The sequence below is a fragment of the Pongo abelii genome, chromosome 12 (assembly GCF_028885655.2).
Source record: "Pongo abelii isolate AG06213 chromosome 12, NHGRI_mPonAbe1-v2.0_pri, whole genome shotgun sequence".
In the NCBI taxonomy this organism is placed as follows: domain Eukaryota; kingdom Metazoa; phylum Chordata; class Mammalia; order Primates; family Hominidae; genus Pongo; species Pongo abelii.
Window position 1 is genome coordinate 132,326,723 of NC_071997.2, and position 22,308 is coordinate 132,349,030.

The window sequence follows — 22,308 nt, forward strand, 5'->3', positions numbered from 1 at the left end:
TGGGGACAGAGAAGGCCTATATACACCCACAGATGATGTTTCCAGATATTTTCATAATACCACTGAAGGCCACAGTGGCAGGCCAAGCAATTACATCGTTTAATACTCAGTGGTGAGCCTCAGGGCAATGTGAAAATTGGCACAGCAGAGAACCACACTGCAGCGACCAAATCACTTTGGCAGCAGGTGCCGTGTTCACGCCACGGGCCCACTCCAGAGGTCCAGAGCAGCCTGCAGTTCTCCTGCCACTGACCCTCACTCTGTAACCCTGGCAGCTGAATGATTTCCTCAGCTGTTCTTCATTTCCTCGCATTTCCCACAAGCTGGCAGAGATGAAAAACTCAAATAGGGTTCTCAGCCATGGCAGGGTTTTAATGTTTCACATATATTGTATAGGTATTTTGTAAATATGCAATTCTTTTCTATCTTGGTTCTCTTAAAACATTCACCATACATTTCAAGAAAGTTTTCAGTGGTGGCAGGGTAAATAATTGTGTACATCTGATCAAAACAGCAGTGTGCCGATCAATAAGTGTATTTCTTAAAACTTATCTAGGACAAGAACAGGCTTTCTTACTTCTGAGAAACAAGGCCAGCTCTATCTCCTAAGAGACCTGAGAAGGGCCTATTATTTCCTGTTTCTATTTTAATGTCTAATCTAATACTCATGATTCTAGATAGTTAAAACAAGAGGCTCCAGAAAGAATCTCACTTCCCTGAAATTCTGTGATTTGTATTTACATGAAAATAATATATTTGTTTTTCTTCCTATTGCCAATCAATTATTTTGATGTTACTTTCAGAATCTCACCGGAATGCATATTCTTCCCACCTCATAAAGCGTGATCACCTCTTTAGCTCATTATTATTCATTTATCATGAATCTGGCTAAAAGCTATTGGAAATTGCTGGGAACAATGAATAGAATCTAAGATAAATCCTTCTGACATTTTCTAGGATGTGATTATTATAGTTTTCTTTTCTTTAGTGGGTTTTACGTTAACATTTTCCAGATCATCTTTAAATTATAATATGGTAAACATAGTTAAATGACACCATGCATGTGGAATAAAAGCTGTCTCCCAGGGAGGAATGATGCCAGGCTGTGATTTCACTTTGAGGTAGCCCATCCCATCTCCACAGACAGCATGAGAATCATGAGAACACGGAGCACCCGAACTGGTTAGTTTCTATCACTGCACTATTTTGTTTGGTTTTATTGTTGTTGTTTTCCTTTTTGTATCATTTGTATTAAAATTTCTTTAACAATTGAATTTCATTTCAATAAATAGGTGAAGTGGTTTTTTGTTTTGTTTGTTTGTTTGCTTGTTCTGAGACAGAGTCTCGCTCTGTTGCCCAGGCTGGAGTGCAGTGGCGCAGTCTCAGCTCACTGCAAGCTCTGCCTCCTGGGTTCACGCCATTCTCCTGCCTCAGCCTCCCAAGTAGCTGGGACCAGAGGTGCCCACCACCACGCCTGGCTAATTTTTTGTATTTTTAGTAGAGACGGGGTTTCACCGTGTTAGCCAGGATGGTCTCCATCTCCCGACCTCGTGATCTGCCCGCCTCAGCCTCCCGAAGTGCTGGGATTACAGGCATGAGCCACCGTGCCTGGCCTAGGTAAAGTTTTTAATACTCCTTAAGTAATCAGGAGAAAATTAAAATAATTTAGATAGAGAGAATGTGAAAATATAAGCTAAACATAGTGTTTAGAATATCCCATTTTCTGGAGTGTAATAAACTCAGTGTCTATTAGAAGCACAGAATCAGAAGGCGGGGAAATTCTCGTCTTTCCCATGCCATCATCACCCAGAAGGCTGCGGTGAGCTTGATGAACAGGACCTGCCAGGCAGTATGATAAGGGACCAAGCTCTCTAGGTGTAGAGGAAATAACGGCCCTCAGTGGTTCCTCTTCAGTCCGATTTCCAATGTCCTCTGAGGCAAACTCCCTGTGTGTTTTTCTCTTGTCATCCTCTGCAGCACGATGTACAAATCCGTTTCCCCACTCCTCACAGATCTACACATCCCTCGGAGCCTGCCGAAATTGAGTATTCCATTATTTGGTCAAGTTGTGCATAGCCAACACTGAACCAACATCTTCCTGTTTTTTAAAGTACCTAGATCTCAGATTTAAATTTTAGACAACCCAATGTCACTCAAACACTAATGCTAAAATTTATTCTTGCTCTACACTGGAAATTAACCTTGTCCAATATTGTCCTGCTAAAATTATTCTTATGAAGATTATCCTCAACTTACTAACAAATCCACTGGGAACAGAACAAATACATTTCAATGGCATTGTTACTCCTTACTCCATCTGTATGCAAATGTGACGTTGTTCACTATTTCCTTCTTCTTGAGTGATTATCTTCCGTCTTTCCTCCCATGTCTTGGTTTACTTGTTCCTTAGCTAATAATGTAAACCCTCCTTCTTCAAAATTCTGCCCCAGGCTCTCTGCCTTTCTTTGGACTCATCTCTCAACAACTTCTGACAGCCTAACTTCAAAACCACCTTATGCTGATGAAGCTCAAATCCGTCTTTCTGGAAAAGATGACCCTCTGATCTTCATCTTCCTATATCAGTGTCCTCCAGAAGTAACTACATGTAGTTCTTCCAGGCACATCAAGCTCTCTGTGTCCAAACGAATCACCTCATTTTCTCTGCAAAGTTGATCTCCTTCCAGTGCGTGGGTCTCCGTGGATCTGATCACCATCCAGCCAACTGACTGGGAAAGAAAGCCTGCCCCTTTCTGTCTTTAACTTTCCTTACATTTTTCATTCAATGAATCAGAATGTTCTGTTGTTTACAACCTCGTCATGTATCTTAAAGCCATCTATTCATGACCACTGACACCACAAGCTCTAACCTGGGGGAATCCCACTCTCTTGAACCATTTTCTGAGCTGTAGTCAGAGTGCACTTTTGAGATCCGAACACGGCCATGCTATTCTATGTGTGTAAACCTCCGACATCTCCAGCTGTAGTAGGAAAAATCCCAGCCCCACGGCCTGTTTTTAGGACCTCAGGATTGTCCCATACTTTCTCTTCATGTCAGCAAGTGTCATCTTTACCCCTCTGCCTTTCTTTCCTTCCCTTCCAATCTTCAGCCATTGGAGTCATTTTTTCCTTGAATATGATTGTGTTGTTCTCTCTTCCTTATCACTCCCCTAATCTCTTCCCCACCCCTGGCTTGCTGTATTCGTTGTCTATTTCTGTGCAACAAATTAACACAAACCTTGCACCTTACAAGAGCACCTGTGTATTATCTGTCAGTTCTGCAGGTCAGTGTCTGGGTGGCTCTTTTAGGTACTCTGCTGAGAGTGTCATGGGGCTGAAACCAAGGTATCTTCAGAACTGGGCTCTTATCTGGAAGCTCTTAGGGTATGATCCACCTCTGAACTCAGATTCTGTTCCTTGCAGATGTAGGAATGAGCCCCCCCGCCCCCCGCCCATGCCTGGTGAGTGTTGCTGGGCTGCTCTCAGCCCCTAGAGGCAGCCATTCAGCCCTTGCATGTGGCTCCTTCATCACCAAGCCAGCAACAGGAGATCACATTTCTCTCATGCCTTGGATCTTTCTGATTCTCTCTGTGACAGTCGGCTGGAGAAGACTCATCTTATAAAGTACCTGTGACTAAGGCCCATCCAGATAATCTCCTGATCCCAGAATCAGCCACTTAAAAACCTTATTGACATCTGCAGAAAGCCTTCGTCATTTAAAATAATGTCAGGGAGTCAAGCCAGGAGGGGGCATGAGAGTTCCCAGTTCATTGTGATGTGCCCTTCATCCCCCACCCGGAACGTTCCCCGCAGGGAGGCTGCACAGCTTTACCTTGAGTACAGGTGGGAGGGGGTGCTGTGTGCTCCGGGGCCCACAATGGAGCTTGCTCCCTAGATCCATCTCCTCCTTCTCAGGTATAAGCCCGGCATTGAGGCTCAGCATTGTGCTTATTTGAACAAAGCCTACACTCCCACCACCCCATAGTAGGTACTTCAGTATCCTAATTTCTACAACATTAATTTGTCTAGAAGTGGTGAGGGAAAATGTTCTTAAGCCAAATTGGTAGATAATTATCTTCCTCTTTCTTCCTGCTGGGATGGTGAAGATGAGGAAGGATGATTGAAGGCAGGGCAGACACCTCTGGGGATGGAGGGTTCAGGTGGAGGGGGCGGGTGGAGGGGGCAGATGGAAGAGGAGGTGGAGGGGGCAGGTGGAGGTGGAGGTGGAGGTCGAGGGGCAGGTGGAGGGGGAGGTGGAGGGGGCAGATGGAAGAGGAGGTGGAGGGGGCAGGTGGAAGAGCAGGTGGAGGGGGCAGGTGGAGGGGGAGGTGGAGGGGGCAGATGGAAGAGGAGGTGGAGAGGGCAGGTGGAGGGGGAGGTGGAGGGGCAGATGGAAGAGGAGGTGGAGAAGGCAGGTGGAGGGGGAGGTGGATGGGGCAGGTGGAAGGGCAGATGGAGGGGCAGTGGATAGCACAGGTGAAGGTTGGCATTTCACAACACAGAAGAAGCTTGTGTTCCTACCAATTCTTGTGTTACTCGTCATAGGTGAGAGAAATCATCCTTTTATGTTGCTTCCACCATATTTATTTTCGGTTTTCTGTCATCTGCTGCATTGCTTTCTCGGCCACTGTAGTTCCCACAGCACTCTGTCACTGGAACTGTGCCACTAAACATGCTGTATTAATGGTATATCTCAGGTGCTGGTCACTGCGCTCTTCGAAGTTGAATGCCATCCCTGGCTTCACCTTTATGTCCTTAGCAGGTAGATGAATGTCTGCAAATAATAGGCATTCAAGTAATATTTATTAGATTAATAATAATTCAAAAATGTTGAATTATGACTTTTCATAATCCACAATTTCCAATGTACACAAGATTCAAAAATCTCAAATGACTTCCTCAAGGGGAGAGGAAAATTTTTTTTTTTAAGAAAGGCAAAATTTAGTCTTAATAACCTAGAATTTTCACGAAAACAAAATCTACCTCTGAGAGAGATTTGGGGTGAGCACACACTTCCCCGCACTGCACTTACCATGAACAATCTGAAGATCTTCCCATAAGATTAGAAATGATCAAAACTATTTTAACTAAAGGCAGAGAAAACAAATGTCAAGACCCCAGTCGGGACGTGCAGCCTTTCTTCTCTCTCAGTTCTTTTCCAAAATGCACACTGTGTGCTGGGGAGCCCTGGATCCCAGGAGAGAACTGCACCTGGCCAGAGAAAGCCGCATTCAGGAGCCAGACAGTGGGGCCTTTTGAGTCCCTAAAAGGTGGACTATGCTGCACCCATCCAGAAGTTGAGCGGCTGCTGCAGATCTGGAATCACAGGATGGATGCCAGGAGGGTTCTAGAGCTACTGGTACCTGTTCTCCATGGGCAGTGGCTCCTCTTCACAGATGGTCAGAACTCATGGCTGTGGCCGGGATACCGGGGTGGGGACCTGGCCGGACACTGTCATCGTGGGGCCCCTTTATGCACTTGCCGACATGTACCTGCCTTCCACATCTCAAATCCTTCTCCTTTCCTGCGTCCTTCTAATCCCATAATACAGCTGGGTCAACAAGCAGAAAATGTAAGGTGAGAAGGGAAATAGATGAAGGAAAAGGCAGAAAAAGGCAGCGTTGCGAGGGGCGTGAAGTGCAAGGCAGACAGGAGGACGTTCGTCTCGATCCGAAACTGAGAAGGGCCTCTGACAGTGTTTCACCCAAAGGAACAAAAATGAAGAGAAAATAAAATAATGGGACCCATAACACGTGGTTGTTCCTTCTGATTGTGTTAAAAGAAAGCAAATCTGTGCTTCCTTCTCCCCTACTGGGAGGAAGAGGCCAAGACAGAGGGGGCTGGGACCGAGGCTGGTGACAGGAAAGGGAAGCGGGATGGCCCGAGAGGCCAGAAGGGCAGGGGCGCCATCCTGGTCCCATGGAGACCCCAGAGCGTGGGCTGAACTCTGGGAGGGCCTGCCTGGGCTGAGGTGGACGGTCCTTGCCCTGCGGCTCAGCTGCTGGGAGATTCTGGCCTCTGCATTTCCCTGAGGCCAGCACTGACCACGCCAGGGGTCACTGTGGGAGCTGAGTGGGGCATCGCCCTTGCCCGCCACAGCCGACCCCACGCATGATGTGGTCACTGACCATGCTGGCCTCCATCAACCAGCCAGTGATTTTGTCTGCTGGAGCTGTTCCCCTAGAGGGTGCTTTCCGGTGGACGTCGATGTGAGACACTGAATCCGCAGTCTCCAGACTCAGGTGCAGACAAAGGCCCACAGCCCTGCTCCACGGTTCCTGGCTCTCAGATTTCAGTTTCATCCTCCCAGACCCCTCTCCCGCCAGCCAGGCGTTTGCTCTGATTGGGAAAATGCACAGATTCGACGGTGAGCTGGGAGCGGCTTCTCCTTCCGTGTGAAGTGGAAGTCAGGTGCCCTGACATGAACCTGTCCGCGGGAGGCTTTCTCTGCAGCTCCTCCAGGGCCTCCCGGGTGTGGCTGGTAAAGCCGCTCCCACATCTTCCCTCCGTGGCTGCAGTGGCCTCAGTGTGTGTCCCTCCACAATCCCCATGTTGGGTCCTGCACTCAGAGAGGATGGAGACTTAGAGGGGTTAGGTCACGGGAGCTCTGCCCTCAGGGATGGGATTCGCACCTCATAGAGGGGCTCAGGGGTGAGGTGGTCCCCTTCTTGCCCTCCTTGTCCTTCATCTCTTCCAGAGTGGGCAGGAGACCCTGTCACCCACAGTGTCCAGAGCAGGCAGGAGACCCTGTCACCCACGGCATCTGGAATGGGCAGGAGACCCTGTCACCCAGTCAGGGCCTCTGTCAACCCTGCCCTGAGAGCTGAGGTCCCCAACACAGGAGTGTCTGCACCTGCTATTGGGAAAATAGAACTGCCATCAAAATCTTTCAACCCAAAAAACCTCTCCACAAAGGTGGTGGAGGAAGAAAACGATTTTATTACTGAATCAGCATTAACCTAGGATGTGAGGCTTGCCCCAGACAATCCACTAAGAGGCCGCGAAGATGGAAGGAGTCTCCAACCCCATCAGGCAGATGCAGCCTTTCCACCTGGCTCCCAAGACAGCGGTGGCCCCTGGAGCTGGAGGACAGCAGCACCATTCGCCACCACACCTCCTCCTGGATTCCCCGGTGATGGCGACAATCTGCATTTGCTAACTGGCTTCATTCCAAGGAAAAATAAACTCTTATCTTTATGACAGGAAAGGGCTCTGCAGCTTGGAGTGAGGCAGTCTCAGAATTTAGCCCCCTGCCCCCCACAGAGCCTGGGAGATGGCACCATCCAGAGGCCCTGCAGGATCGCACTGCCGATGGGGCTCCTGGTCCTGGGGAAAGATGGCCCTGGGTTCTAAAGCTGGCAAAAGGCTTATGTAGCTTCTTTAAAATGGAGTTACAACATTGCAAAGAGGTAGAGAAAGAACTATCCATTACAACTTTTCTAAAGCAAATGCTCTAGACAAAAAGGGAGGGCAGAGAAGTCTCTTCTCTTATTTGCGACATTTTAAATTTGTATTTGCCGACAATAATCCAAGTAGTCAATCCGCTTGTCCCTCTGGGGACTGGGGAAGGGCAGCCGGGTTTCTCTGCCGACTCGCTCTGCTGACTCAGCCCGTGCTCCACCTTAGCCCTCGGCACTGGTTCCTGACGCTGAACGCTGCTGCCTGAAGGCTCGTCAGGGGTGAGGCCAGGTCTCTGGCCGTCAGGGTCTGCCGGGCCTCGTGTCTCAAGGGGTCGGGAGGTCCTCCTTTCCTGGTGTAACCCACTCACTCATGCAAGTTGTCATGGACACTTTCGGGGAAGGAGTGGAGAATAGTTACGGGACCTTCCCACTGCAGACTCAAGAACATCTCTTCACTGAAAGAGCTCTGGGTCTGAAGCTGCCCAAAGGGGTCGACATGTTCCTGGGACGACTGCCCACCTCACCCTGCCCAGTGCCCACCACCTTCCATCCATCAGAATGTTACGTATGTTCTTTGTGGGCCGCCCAGCCCTCCACCCCCCACCGCCTTCCATCCATCAGAATGTTACGTATGTTCTTTGTGGGCCGCCCAGCCCCCCACCCCCCACCGCCTTCCATCCTTTAGAATGTTACATATGTTCTTTGTGGGCAGCCCATCTATTTCGGCCTGAAGACACCTGGTTTCTCAACCATCTCCATTGCTTTCTAGGGGTGTCTCTCTTGGCTGTCACCCAGATCCTGTTATGATAGTAATGACCAACCCCTGGCTCCTGTGGGCAGGCTCTGCCACGGAGTTCTCATTGCTTCAGGGCCCTACAGTGCCAGGTGCTCATTGCCGTCCCCCAGCCACAGGTGGGAGCCCTGGCCTGCACAGGGAGCCACTGCCACTCCCAAGCTCCTGAATGATGCTGGGACCCCACGCCTTGCATCTCCATGGCCCTGGTGCATGACCCACCTTCCCAGCTGCTCCTGAGCCCTCCCGTGGACTGTGTGTGCTCCGCTGATGCATATGCTGAAACCCTGAGACCCAAGGTCATGGTAGTGCGATGTGGGGCTTTTGGGGGATGCTTAGGTCCTGAGGGTGGCCCCCTGGTAATGGGCTGAGTCCTGGTAGGAAGACAGGAACAGACTTGCTTTCCTTCTCTCTCTCCCCACCGTGGGAGGACACGGGGAGAAGGCAGACCAGAAAGTGCAAGCTGGGAAAAGGACTTCCCAGACCTGGAATTGGCAGAGGCGTGACCGTGGGCTTCCAGCCTCCAGGGCTGTGAGGAGTCGATGTGGTTTCTGCTACCAGGTCTGTAATGGCACCAGCAAGGGCCTCTGATGGGTCTTTGGGCCTCACCTAATCCGTGGGTTCTTCACTTGACAATCCGCCTTGGCTGTTAAGACACCATCCTTGCTCTGTGCACTGGAGCTCCTTCCAGGCTCCCTGGAGACACCTGAGAAAAGAGGGCGACCCAGGTCAATGCGCTCGTCCTTGTCCAGCCTCATGTCTGCCCCTGGAGTCCCTCTGCAAGACTCTTCTGGGAGTGCCCAGGATGTGCTCAGCTAATTTGTGCCTGACAGGTGTGTGGGGCACAGACTCTCCCTCCCACTCCTGCCACCCCAGCTCACTGGGGAGGGTCTTGGCAGCCACAAACTAGCTCTGCACCAGCTCCTGGGGTGAGTGCCAGGCCTCAAATGTGACAGTGTCCTGGGGGTGACCCCTGTGAGAGGGGACGTCTGACCATGCTGCCGCCCTGACATGTCTCTGGCAGCCCCATGCAGAGCTCCAGGACAGAAACCACCCTTAGAGGGCCCCCACTGTATCCAGAAACCATGAAACCTTGTCTGGCTGCTTTGAGAAGCCACTGACCTGAGGTGTTGTCAGGCAGCACAGCTTTGTCAGGGAAGACGGCTCTCAGCCCAGCCCCAGCTCCCGGAGGCCCACACTCCCTGCAGCCTGGACGTGGGAGGGGAGCCAGGCCACCTGCAGGTCCCCGCCGCACTTCTCCTGCAGGAACACTGACCCCCTTAGCACATTCCCCTCAGCTTTAAGTGTCCAGGTCACAATAATACAGTGGCCTCATACTGTGGGTGAATAGAAACACGTGGGCTTTCAACAAAGAAATAAAAGGAGAAGCTCAAGGGTTCGTGATTTCCTCTGTCAACAAAGCTCAGCTCCAGTAGGAAGCAGAGAGACAGACGCCTCCATCTCCAATTACTCACTTACAGCACGCTAATGATGCACTTACTGCATCTAACTGGCTTCTTTTACTGTTGCAGGTTAATTAATTAAGGACCTAGCTGTTTCATTACACAACAAAGATGCCAGGTCTGTAAATGTGCCAGTGTTACATAGAGAGAAGTGCATTTGATTAAGAAACGCTCATGTTTATGCTGACAGCTGGAACTAAACTGAAGTGTCATCCTCAAAGACATCATACTCACTAAGACATCTCACTCAGAGATCGGCCTCACTGGCTTACTGGTGTTCTGTGCAGGAGACAGACCGTCTGACTGCCATTTCATTGGGTATAATTGGGGACTTTTTCTGCTCCTCCTTGTTAAAACTATTTCTGTCTCAGAGTTTAAATTGTCTGAATATCACCATATGCTCTTTAAAATTTTTACACCCCAAAGTAATTTTTCTGGTATTCAATTATCCTTAAAATATGGTTTATAATATGCACAGTACAATAATTGCTATTAGCATTGTGGAATAACATTTTTATGATAGCCCTGGGAGGTTTTCTTTGGGTGAAAATGCAAAATTACATATTGAAATTCAGAGAAAATAGTCCTATGAGAAAGATAGAGGTTTATAGATTCAGTTTAAATTACAGCCATTATTTTCCTTTAAAGAGCCTATTTTTGGTCAGTTAGATGATTGTTATTGCTTAAAGAAATATGTAGAAATAAACTTTATTACTGATTGCAGTTGTTTTCTTGGTGCTCTGTAATCATCATGTGCATGATGTGCTTGCCTTCAGGCTTTTTTACAAAACCTCTCACTCCGATGCTGGTGCAGGTGGAGAAGGGCTCGGGTCCTGGTTCCTACGTTTATGGAAACGGGTGCTGGAGTTACTGCAATATTCAGCTTAAACACTGGAGAACGCTAATCAATTTGTGATTTTGCCCAAATCACTTAAACATGTCTGAGCCACACATGTCACTTACATAAATAATTGCAAGTTAATAGCCACAAACCCCTTCCATTTTAACATTTTTAACAGCCTTAGCTGAAAACAACCTGTAATACATGCTTTAACTAAAAGTACATGAATTTGAGTGTCTGTTTACTGCATTATATCCAAAAGCTGCCCCGTTGATTTTTCTGCTAAAAATAAAGGTGACATTAAATCTCTGAATGACCTGACCTGCCGGGTGGAAGGTGGGTGTCAGGACAAAGCCAAAGGGAAGGTCAGAGAAGAGGGGAGGGTGCTGCCAGCTGAGGTGTGTGACTAACTTGGGCTGCAGCCTCCTTCCTACAGATGTAACAGGCATGGTAGGGAGAAACCCAGCCCAGAGCCAGCCCAGGATGGAGGGGCAGGGACAAACGCTTGCCTCTTCACACAGCTGAGGCTGGAGGAGCCACATCTGCTGTGTAGGAGTGAACTGGGGCAGAGCTGTGCTTTCAGGGAGAGAACAGGGCGTGTTGTTCATCTTCAACCTTGGCACTCAGCAGAGAGAAACATAGCTCCTCACAGAAGGTGAAATCACAAACCTCCTGCACACAGGCACCGGGTCTGCACCACACATCCAGATGTGCCCTTCTGAAGGGAATACTTTAATCCAAAGGGGTACAAATTGGTATTTCCCCGTGCAACGGGCCAATGTTTAAGCAAAATAGACCTTCCTTCAATGACTCCCGAAGTTATATTTTAAGGAATATGAGCTTTCCATCAAATTCTTAAATTAGCAAACGGAAAAAATGCACGTGAGATTTAGCAGGAACAAGAGAGAACCAGAACTGATCTACAAAGACTTGAGAAAATGGAATGAATAGACGCAGAATATAGAATAAACACATCTAAATTGTTTAAGGAAATAAAAGACTGAAAATGACTAGCAAGATATTTTTTAAAGTGACCAAGTAGAACTGAATAAGAACAAAACAGAACAGTGAGAATTAAAATTACAATATAAGTCACAGTTGAAAAGCGTTTTTTTGTACAACTGATGCAGGGCAGGTGAGCCCCAAACTTGGGGCTTAGCTGGGGAGGGTTCTTGACTTCACCCAGGACAGAAATCAGGTGTGAGATGGTGGTGTTAGAGAGCAGCTTTTACTGAAGCCGCGCAGTGGCAGCGGGACAGGCGCTTGCAGCACAGGGCTGCCCCATGGGCAGTGTGCCCAGAGTAGCAGCTCAGAGGCACTGATGCACTTGTATTTATACCTGATTTTAATTACATGAAAATTAAAGGGCAGTTTATGAAGAAATGTTTAGGATGAGGGTGGTAACTTCTGGGTTGTTGGGTCATTGCCATGGTAAGGGGCAGTAACCTCTGGGTGTTGCCATGGCAATGGTAAACTGACATGGTGCACTGGTGGGCATGGCTTATGGGGTTTCTCTGGGACCTGTTTTAATTTGTCTTCAGTTTGGTCCAGTGTTTGAGCTCTACCTCTGGAATCAAGCTTTGCCTCCTACCCCACAGTGAAGGGCCAGATGCCCTGTGGCAAATACACAACCTTGTCCTTGGAGCTTGAGAGCAGGTGTAGACAATATATAAACAAGGGAGGTGGCTATGATTCATAAATTTTATTTAGAAAAACAGGTGATGAGCCAGGTTTGGCTTTCAGGTCATGGCATGCTAACTCTTGATGTAGAGATTAAAAATGGAAGGTTTAGCATCAAATCGTAGACAACCCGAGGTGCATTGCTGACCTGAGACAGAAGGAAAGATGTGACTGAGGAGGCTGCACTGTGAGAAAAAGCCTGCAAATTTGGAAAGAAAGAGTCACTGAGAAAGGTGGAAACAGATCACATGTGAACCAAATAGGGCTTTAACAGGGAGAGATAAAACAATTGGACCTTGAGAATATTTATGAAGTTAAGGGCTAGGGAGTTTGCAGATAGGCTGAAAGACATTAAATCTCATACATAGGAAAGTAGAAAAGGAATTTATCTAGACATATTACAGTGATTTTGCAGCATCCCAAAGACAACAAAGATTTTAAAAATATCCAGAAACAAAAATTAGATTTCCCAAAGTAAAATAACAATGAATTTGAGAGCTGACTTCTCAAGCATGACAATATAAAAACATAAGACATGGAGTTATCTCTCAAATGTACTTAGAGAAAATATTTCCAGTTCAGCATACTAGATTTTTATACTTAGCAAATTAAACTTTTCAGTGACAAAAAGATAATTTTGGACAAAAGTGTCAGATTTTTGTCCCAATTAGCACATGTCAAAGGATGACATAAGGAAGGCACTGAGATAAAAGCAGAAGGGGAGCATCCTTCAAGCCTCACTCATGAAGAAATGCAGAACCAGAGGCTGATGAACTAGAGTGACATACAGAGTCTAAAGTTCAAGGGCCTGAGAATAAGGGATTCAATGAATGAATTTCTCAACAAGAGTTTTTTTTTTTTTTTGGAGAGAGAGTTTTGCTCTGTTGCCAGGCTGGAAGTGTAGTGGCGCCATTTTGGCTCACTGCAACCTCTGCCTCCTGGGTTCAAATGATTCTCCTGCCTCAGCCTCCCTAGTAACTGGGATTACAGGCATGCGCCACCACGCCCAGCTGACTTTTTGTATTTTTAGTAGAGACGGGATTTCACCATATTCGCCAGGATGGTCTCCATCTCCTGACCTTGTGATCCGCCAATCTCGGCCTCCCAAAGTGCTGGGATTACAGGCGTGAGCCACAGCACCTGGCCCCCAATAAGAGCTTTTAGTGGACAGAGATCTCACTACATTGGAAGGAGTATAAATTTTTAGATTATAAGGGAGGAAGTTAAAGATAACGGTTTATTCTAGATATTTACATTGTAGGTGTTTTTGATAAAATAACAAGAGAAGAGAAATAGATTTTACAGTCTGCAAACTAGTAGAGAAAAAATAAATGGACGCAAAATAATTCAATAAAATTAAAAGAAGGCAACAATCATCAGAATAAAAAGAAAGCAAAATGTAATGGTAAAAATAAATTTAAATATATAATTAACGGCAATCCCTGTGAAGGGCTAGGCACTCAATTATGACACAGCTTTGCAGACTCTTTTATGCTCCTACTAAATTCTGTGTACCAGAGACACAGCTTGTTAGAAAGTTTGGACGTGGGGCTGAGAAAAGATAAATCACATAGCTACAAGTCTGAAGAAAGCTGGAATAAATCTATTACCACCACACAAACTAGACTTTAATGTCAGAGGTGTTGTTAGGATCAAAGAGGGTCACTAGACAACAAGAATATATTCCATTTACTGCAGGATACAGACAAAAATTCAGATACTGCCTCTACCTCATAGAAGTAGCTCCACATGTATTAGGAAAGTGCCTAATTAAGATGTTGGAAAAATAAAAGCACTAAGAACAAAGAAGCAGAGAGAAGTTGATATTAAAACAAGGTCACATATTAGAGAAAGAGAAAACCGTGGTAGAGAGAATCCACGAAGACAACAGAGCGCTACACTGGTGGACAGCGAAGAGCGGCTGAAACGAAAACGTGACGTCCTGGAGAACTCTCCACAGCCCTGTGTGAGCCCAGGATCCTGGGATGCAGGCTCCAGGTGGGCCACATTCCACAAAGAGCAGGGAATCCTACCCTTGGTCCTCAGAAGGATGTTCTTGGTGAGCATTTGCATTGAGCTCTCAGGGACCACTCCCTAAATTCCTCCCTGAACACATCCCTCCTCCCTGTCCCTATTCCAGCAACAAAAACAGCTGGAAGCCGACGAGACACCTGAGACATCAGCCACCTTCTGCTCTGTTTTCATTCATGCGTCCTTTTTTTTTTTTTTTTCCAAAACAAATGTCACAAAAGCCCTAACTCATGTGAGTATCCCACTAAAGAGGGAACCAAGAAGCTGCATCTGACCAACTGAGATGAATGAGTGGAAAAGCCAGACGATGCATCCAACGTCCCCATGTGCTTGGGGGAGTCAGGTGGACACTGAAGGCTGACACCGCTGAGGAATAATTCCAGGCTCCTGGCTCTTCTAACGCTTGGAGATGCTTGCTTTCTATAACATGGTAGTGACTCCGTCGGCCGACCTTCTCCCAAGAAGCCACGAGTTCCCTCTTTTCTTGCCTCTTCCGCACTCTCCAGCCTCGTCGTTCTGGGAAGAGACCTAATTCCAGCAGCCTGGCATCCACTTCCCCCCGTGCTGGGGCTCCCTCTGGGAGTCCAGGCTACGGCAATGTGGGAATGCGCAGTTTTCAGCGCTAGTATGATAAAGAAAGTTTTTTCATAAACTTGGAAAATGTCACTGGCGGGATTTTACCAACTTTTATTTACCTCAACTTAACTTTTTTCAAATAGCTGCAAAAATGCAGCATTTGAGCAGATCCAAAAGTGCTCTTAATCTTTCAAGTAGCTCCTCTTTCTCTCTCCTCTGACAAGGCAGGACTTGTGGGGCCGTCTGTGTGCCCTGCATGCTTTTCTGAATTTTCACTGTCCTGGCTCAAACAGTCCCCACGTCCTTGACCAGCTCACAAAACATCCAGTTTTGTGCTCACAAAATATTCAGTACTTCTGGAAGCTTCTGTGTGTCTCCAGGACTTCTGGAAGCTCTGTTTCTCCGTAGAGCTTACTGACCTGTGTCTTTACCTGAACTAATTTACTCACCATTCATGTGATTTCTGCTAACTAGCTTTCCTGACCTGACTACGGAGGACTTTCCCTTTCTCAGCGTCTGGATCAGCTCAGGCCGGCACAACAAAGTACTACAGACAAGGCTGATTAACTCCTGTTGTTTTTCTCACAGTTCCGGAGGCTGAAGGTCCAAGATGAAGGTGCTGAGAAGTTGATGAAGACACCCAGGTTTCCTAAGAATCAAGCTGGAAGATATACCTAATGCTAAATAGTGAGTTAATGGGTGCGGCACGCCAACATGGCACATGTATACATATGTAACAAACCTGCACATTGTGCATATGTACCCTAAAACTTAAAGTGTAATAATAATAAAATTAAAAAAAAAAAGAATCAAGCTGGAACGGGACGATCCACCTGGCCGTGCGGTTAATGGGAAGCAGCTGAAGGGGGCCCTTCATTCCCTGAGGGTTGGCGTCCACACTGCGCTTCCCTGGAGCCCGGCGCACATCCCAGGGAGCCAGCGAGGACCAGAGAGGCCCAGGGAGCAGGAACCCCTGAGGAACTGGCAGACACGGCCCCAGAGGCAGAGGATGTCCAGCCGCCAATGCGATTTTTAAGTAAGAACAACAGCCTGTGTTTTTGCCGTTTGAATTACTTCTTGAGCGGAGGCTGGGAGAAGGAGAACCATGTGGCAGACCAGGCTTCCTTTGCTGCTGCCCGGTGAATACGGCAGCCAGCTTCATCACTCAGGCAGTGTGTGGCTGCTCTGAGAAGGCCTAAGAGCTTGATTCATGTTTTGTTTGTTAAATGTATACCTCTGGTGGCTTTTCATATTTAAATTTGTAGCGTGCTATTATATTGTATTTAATTGTGATTGACTCAAGTCATGTGTGGTGCAGATCTAACAAACTTTGTTCTTCTTACCCCCTTCTCCCCTCCTCTCTCCTCCCACCTGCTCCTCCTCCTCCTTCTTTAGCACAGTCCTTTTTTGGGACTTAGCTTTAAAATAAGCCGCATTTAACAAGATACACATATTCTAAAGGTGAACACATGAGATGAATTGGAATGTTTCTTTTAGATAAATGACACAGCTTGGCACATGCTATATCCTGGAAATACTTCGTATTATTATAAATATTTTATAATTGAGGCTCAGAAGTTTCCCAAAAATTAGTCTTGGAATAATTGCCCTACATGGGGTCATTCTTGATAGTTTTCTCCTTCTTTTCCATCTTATTCATGCCTTGTAAAGAAGAACATTGCCCACCAGTTAGAGGGAGAGAGGCGTGAGCAGTCCCGTTCACACAGCTGCCCGAAATACCAAAAACTCATCAATAGACTTTTTTCTCTAAAACATCATATTAGTGGGAAAAAAAAAGTTCTTTCAAAGGGAGCATATAATAGAGCTTTCTATTGCAAAACAATATCTGCCAAGGAGAGTATTTGAGAACTAACTAGGGAAGGTCACAGTGATGCCCACAAACACACATACATAAATGAAGTTTTAAAATGAAGGCTTGTCATGAAATATATGTCTGATTAACTCGATTTGTTTTTACATTGAATACAAATTTTAATTTCTTATGTCCAGATTAATCACATCATCATTCTTTTAGTAACATTGCGATTTGTATACCAAACACTGTGGATAAAATATAAATTAAATGAAACTCCTTTCTGGGATAAACAGGTATGTAAACAACTAACCTAGTATAAAATTAAAATTTTACTTGAAATTAAAAATTTACTAAAACTTAAAGATTACAATAGAGGGAACTTAGTAAATGAATGGTTTAATTTATTGGGCACGGATTGTGCCACAGCTTGGAAGAAAGATATTGATAGTATTTGGAAAAGATAAGCTTAAACGTGAGTAGGAGGTTGCCAGGAAGCCGCAGGAGAGAAGCGCAGGCGTCCGGGTTGAGTGACTCATGGATATCACTCCGGGGCTCTGCTGTTCCTGCAGAAAATTCTAAAACTGAAGCAGGAGCCAGGTACAAGATTCCGGTTTTCCTTTAGTGCGGTTTGGCCTTACTAAATGGACAGGGGAGAGGTGTTTTGAGAAACGGGTTTAAATGGGCAGAGCTGAAAGCCCCTCTGCTTCAGAAGCCTTGGCAGGGTGTGGGGATCAGCTCCCCCGGTGGTAGGGGGATGGCAGGGCTCCTGGTCCTGGGCTGTGCAGGGGGCGTGAGGATGCTGGTCACAGTCACACAGGCCCAGGGCCTCAGACCCGGCAGGCTCCAGGTGCGGACACAGTCGGGGGCACAGCCAACTTGGCCCTTGAAATATTACTGGTACACCCATCAAATGGATATTCAGTCATTAAAATGTAAAGTTATCAAGTTTGTAAAACATGATGGAAAATGCTTATGATGCAATCTTTACTGAAATGCATACCCCACTGCATTGTGCTGTAAATAAATACATCAGACACGCAAGAATACAACTTGGAAAGGGATTTTCAAATCACCTCCATGGTTCTGTTCCTCTTGAGGAATATCACAGGTGAAAATGTTCCTGCATCCTGTGAACATGAAAACAAACAAACAAACAACAACAACAACAAAAACTTGATGTTTGCATGCAGAAAGCACTTATTCCCAAATTTATTGTCACAGGACCCACCTCTTAGTTATTCTAAAAAATATTACACATGCAAAAATATTGTTAATGATGCATTCATTTTAAATTAAGTGATTGAAAATAAATACAATAAATATGCATTGAAGCAGATAAAATATATGCAGGGCTTGTGGATTATTGCACAGAGTTATAATCAGATTGGGGAGGTTCAGTTCTTTGACATTACCTGTGATCATGGGCAACTTTCTAAAATTTGTTAAGATTTTGAAAGTCAGTAAAACTGGTGTTCTTGCTCAGAGAGTACTTGTTTAGTTTTCTAATTTAAAGCAATACTACTTTGGGGGATAGAGACCAAATGTCATGAAGACAAAGAGATGAAAATTTCACCTTTCAAACAGAAATACTCTATAGCATGATGTCTTGTGACCATTCAAATGATCCCTCCGAATTCTCTGCCCCATAAAGAAGGCACACATGGTGGAGCTCAAGGGTGGACCAGGTTTCTGTGAACTGTGTGCATTAACTTGTGTTGTGTGACTCATGCCTGACTCGGAGCCCTGTTCTCAAGGTGACCACACTCATTAATATGACATTAGCTTTCAATAAAGAGACTTTAAAATAATTTAATAGTCATGACCTAAATTAATCATTTTATACATGTATGTTTGAAACAAATTAATGTTTTCAACTGATCAGCACAAATATTAGAATATGCGGTTTTACCATATTTGCACTTCTCTGGATTTATTTGACAATGAATTATATTTAAGATTTAGTCATATTTACTTTAAAAATATACACTAGAAAAAAGCTGTCAAGTACACTAAGGCAAAGAACTTTAAGATCATTTAACTGTTATGAAAATGACACGTTACTGTGATATTGAAAATTAATCATGATAAAAGCCAAGATGCTCACTTCCACCTTTCTACATATTTAGTGATGTTTGATACATATAATGTATAGTAATCAAATCAGGGTAATTAGCATATCCATCATCCCAAACATTTCTCAGTTTTTAGTGTTGGAAACATTTAAAATCTTCCATCTGGCTATGTGAAACACTCTATTATTGTTAACCATAGTCATCATTTAAAGCTGTGGAACCCTAGAACTTACTCTTTCTAATCTTTAATGTTGTATCCTTTAACACACCTCTCCCTATCCTCCTTTTCACCCTGCCTTTCCCAGCCTCTAGTATCCTCTGTTCTGCTTTCTACTTCTATGAAATCAATGTTTTTAGCTTCCATGTATGAGTGAGAACATGCGGTGCTTAACTTTTTGTTCCTGGCTTATTTCACTTAACATAATGTCTTTCAATTCCATCTATGTTTCCACAAATGACAGAGTTTCACTCTTTTTATGGCTGAATAGTATTCCATTATGTATATACAGTATATTCTTCTATTCCTCCATCTGTTGTTGGACAGCAGTTGAGTCCATATCTTGATTATTGTGAATAGCACTGTAGTAAATATGGGGATGCAGATATCTCCCCAATATACTTATTTCCTTTCTTTTGGATGAAAGCCCAGTAGTGGGATTGAGGATTATATGCTAATTCTACTTGGAGTTCCTTGAGGAACCTCCATCCTGTTTTCTGTACAGACTGTACTAGTTTATATTCCCATCAACAATATCAGAATTCTCTTTTCTCTGCATACTTACCAGCATTTGTTATTATTTTTTGTCTTTTAGATTATAGTCATCCCAGCTGGGGTGATATCTCATTGTGGTTTTGATTTGCATTTCTCTGAAAATTAATGATGTTGAGGATTAAAAAATATATTTGTTGGCCATATGGATGTCTTCTTTTGAGAACTGTCTGTTCAGATAATTTTCCCATTGTTTAGTCTGATTGTTTCGTGGTGTTACTGTTGAGTTGTCTGAGATCCTTGTATATTCCAAATGCTAATCCCCTGTGGGTTGAGCAGTTTTCAATTATTGTCTCCCATTGTGTCAGTTGCTTTTTTACTCTATTGACTGTTCCTTTGCTATGGAGAAACATCTTAGTATGATATAATTATATCTGTTTATATTTGCTATTGTTGTCTGTACTTTTGAGGTCTTATTCATAAAATTTTTTTCAGATCAGTGTCCTAAAGCATTGGACTAATCTTTCTTCTTGTAGTTTTATAGTCTCAACCCTTACATTTAGGTCTTTGATCTATTTTAAGTCGATTTTTGTATAAGGTGAGAGGTGGGAGTCTAGTATCACTTTTTCTGCATAGGGATATCCTGTTTTCCCAGCACCATTTATTGAAGAGACTGTCCTTTCCCTGCTGAGTGTTCTTGGCAACTTTCTCAAAGATCAATTGGCTCTACATACATGGATTAACTTCTCAGTTCTCTATTCTGTTCCATTGAACAGTGAATATGTTTTTGTGCCACAACTGTGATGTTTTGGTTACTACAACTTTTTAATATATTTTGAAGTCTGGTAGTTTGATGCCTCCAGTTTTTTTTTTTCTTTCGGTAATTGGGGGGTTGTTGTAGTTCCATAAAAATTTTAAGTTTTTTTTTCTATTTCTGTGAAAAATGTCATTGGTATTTTGATAGTGATTGCATTGAATCTGTAAATTACTTTGGTCATTTTAACAATATTTCTCCAGTTCATGAGCAGAAAATGTTTCATTTGTGTGTGTCCTCTTCTACTTTTTCATGAGTATTTTGCAGTTTTTCTTATAGAGGTATTTCACTTCCTTGGTCAAGTTCATTTTTATATTTTTTTTTGTAGCTGTTAGAAATGTGATTGCCACTGTTATTTATCTCTCTGCTAGTTCATTCATTTATGGAAATGCTACTGATTTTTGTATGTTGATTTTGTATTCTGCAACTTTACAGGATTTATCAGTTCCAACAGTTTATTATTATTATTATTATTATTTGAGATGGAGTCTTGTTCTGTCATCCAGGCTGGAGTGCAATGGTGTGATCTCAGCTCACTGTAACCTCACCCTCCTGGCTTCAAGTAATTCTCCCGTCTCAGCCTCCCGAGTAGCTTGGATTACAGGCACATGCCACCACACCCAGCTAATTTTTGTATTTTTGGTAGAGACAGGATTTTACCATGTTGGCTAGGCTGGTCACAAACTCCTGACCTCAAGTGATCCACCCACCTTAGCCTACCAAAGTGCTGGGATTACAGGCATGAGCCACTGTGCCCAGCCCTAAGAGTTTTTTGGTAGCGTCTTTAGGGTTTTCTATATATAAGATCATGTCGTCTGCAAACAGGGACAATTTGACTTCCTCCTTTGCAATTTTGATAGCCTTTATTTCTTTTTTTTGCTGAATTGCTCTGGCTAGGACTTCTAGTACTATGTTTAATAAGAGTGTTGAGAGAAGGCATCTTTGTTTTCTTCCAGTCCTTAGAGAAAGAGCTTTCAGCTTTTCCTTGTTTATTATGATGTTATATGTGTGTTTGTCATATTTGGCTTTTATAATGTTGGGGTACTTTTCTTGTATATATATTTATTTATTTATTTTGAGAAAGGGTATCGCTCTGTCACCTAGGCTGGAGTGCAGTGATGTGATCTTGGCTCACTGAAACCTCCACCTCCTGGGTTCAAGTAATTCTCATACCTCAGCCTCCCGAGTAGCTAGGACTACATACGTGTGCCAACATGCCCGGCTAATTTTGTATTTTTTGTAGAGATGGGGTTTTTTCCATGTTGGCCAGCCTGGTCTCAAACTCCTGACCTCAAGTGATCTGCCCACCTTGGCCTCCCATAATGCTGGGATTACAGGTGTGAGCCACCACACCTGGCCTATACATCATTTATTGAGAGAGTTTATCATGAAGGGATGTTGAGTTTTATCAAGTGTTTTTTCTATATCTGTGGAGATCATATGTTTTTTGTCCTTCATTCTGTTGATGTGATGTATGACATTTATTGATTTGCATATGTTGAACCATCAGTTTGTATATGTTGAACCATCCTTGCACTCTTGAGGTAAATCCACTTAATCAGGGTGTATTGTCTTTTGATGTGTTATTGGATTTGGTTTACTAATATTGTGTTGAAACAAATACATAGAAATTAAGCATCATGCTCTGGAATGACCAATAGATAAAGGGAGAAATTAAGAATGAAATTATAAAATCCATGAAATAAATTAAAATCAAAACACAACATACTAAAACTTATAGGGCACAGAAAAAGCAGTATTAAGAGGCAAGTTTATAGCAATAAATGCCTGCATCAAAAAACTAGAAAGATTTCAAATGAACACCTAACAGTGCCTCTCAAGGAGCTAGAATAGTACAAACAAACCAAACTCAAAATTAATAGAAGGAAAAAAAATAAAGATCAGAAAAGAAAGAAACAAAATTGAAACTAAAAATGCAAAATATTAACTAAATAAAAGGTTGGGTTTTGAAAAGATAAATAAAATTGAGAAACCATTAGTGAGACTAAGAACAGAAAGAGAAGACCTGAATAAATAAAATCAGAAATGAAAGAGGAGATATTACAATGGATAACACAGAAATACAAAGGATCATCCGAGACTACTCTGAATAACT

General features: G+C 44.2%; 1 protein-coding gene across 2 annotated transcripts in view; it reads left to right on the forward strand.

Moving 5' to 3' along the window:
* The window catches only part of LOC129057792 (uncharacterized), a 53,276-nt gene that overhangs the window by 14,302 nt on the left and 16,666 nt on the right, over positions 1-22,308 (forward strand). Inside the window, exon 2 of one of the 2 annotated variants that reach the window (XM_054548459.1) lies at positions 15,370-15,511. The exons of the other annotated variant lie outside the window; for it this stretch is intronic. Within the exon in view, the coding sequence (XP_054404434.1) occupies positions 15,370-15,459 (90 nt within the window). The 3' untranslated portion in view covers positions 15,460-15,511. Of the gene's footprint in view, positions 1-15,369; positions 15,512-22,308 lie in introns of those variants that run through there. 2 annotated transcript variants of the gene reach the window in all.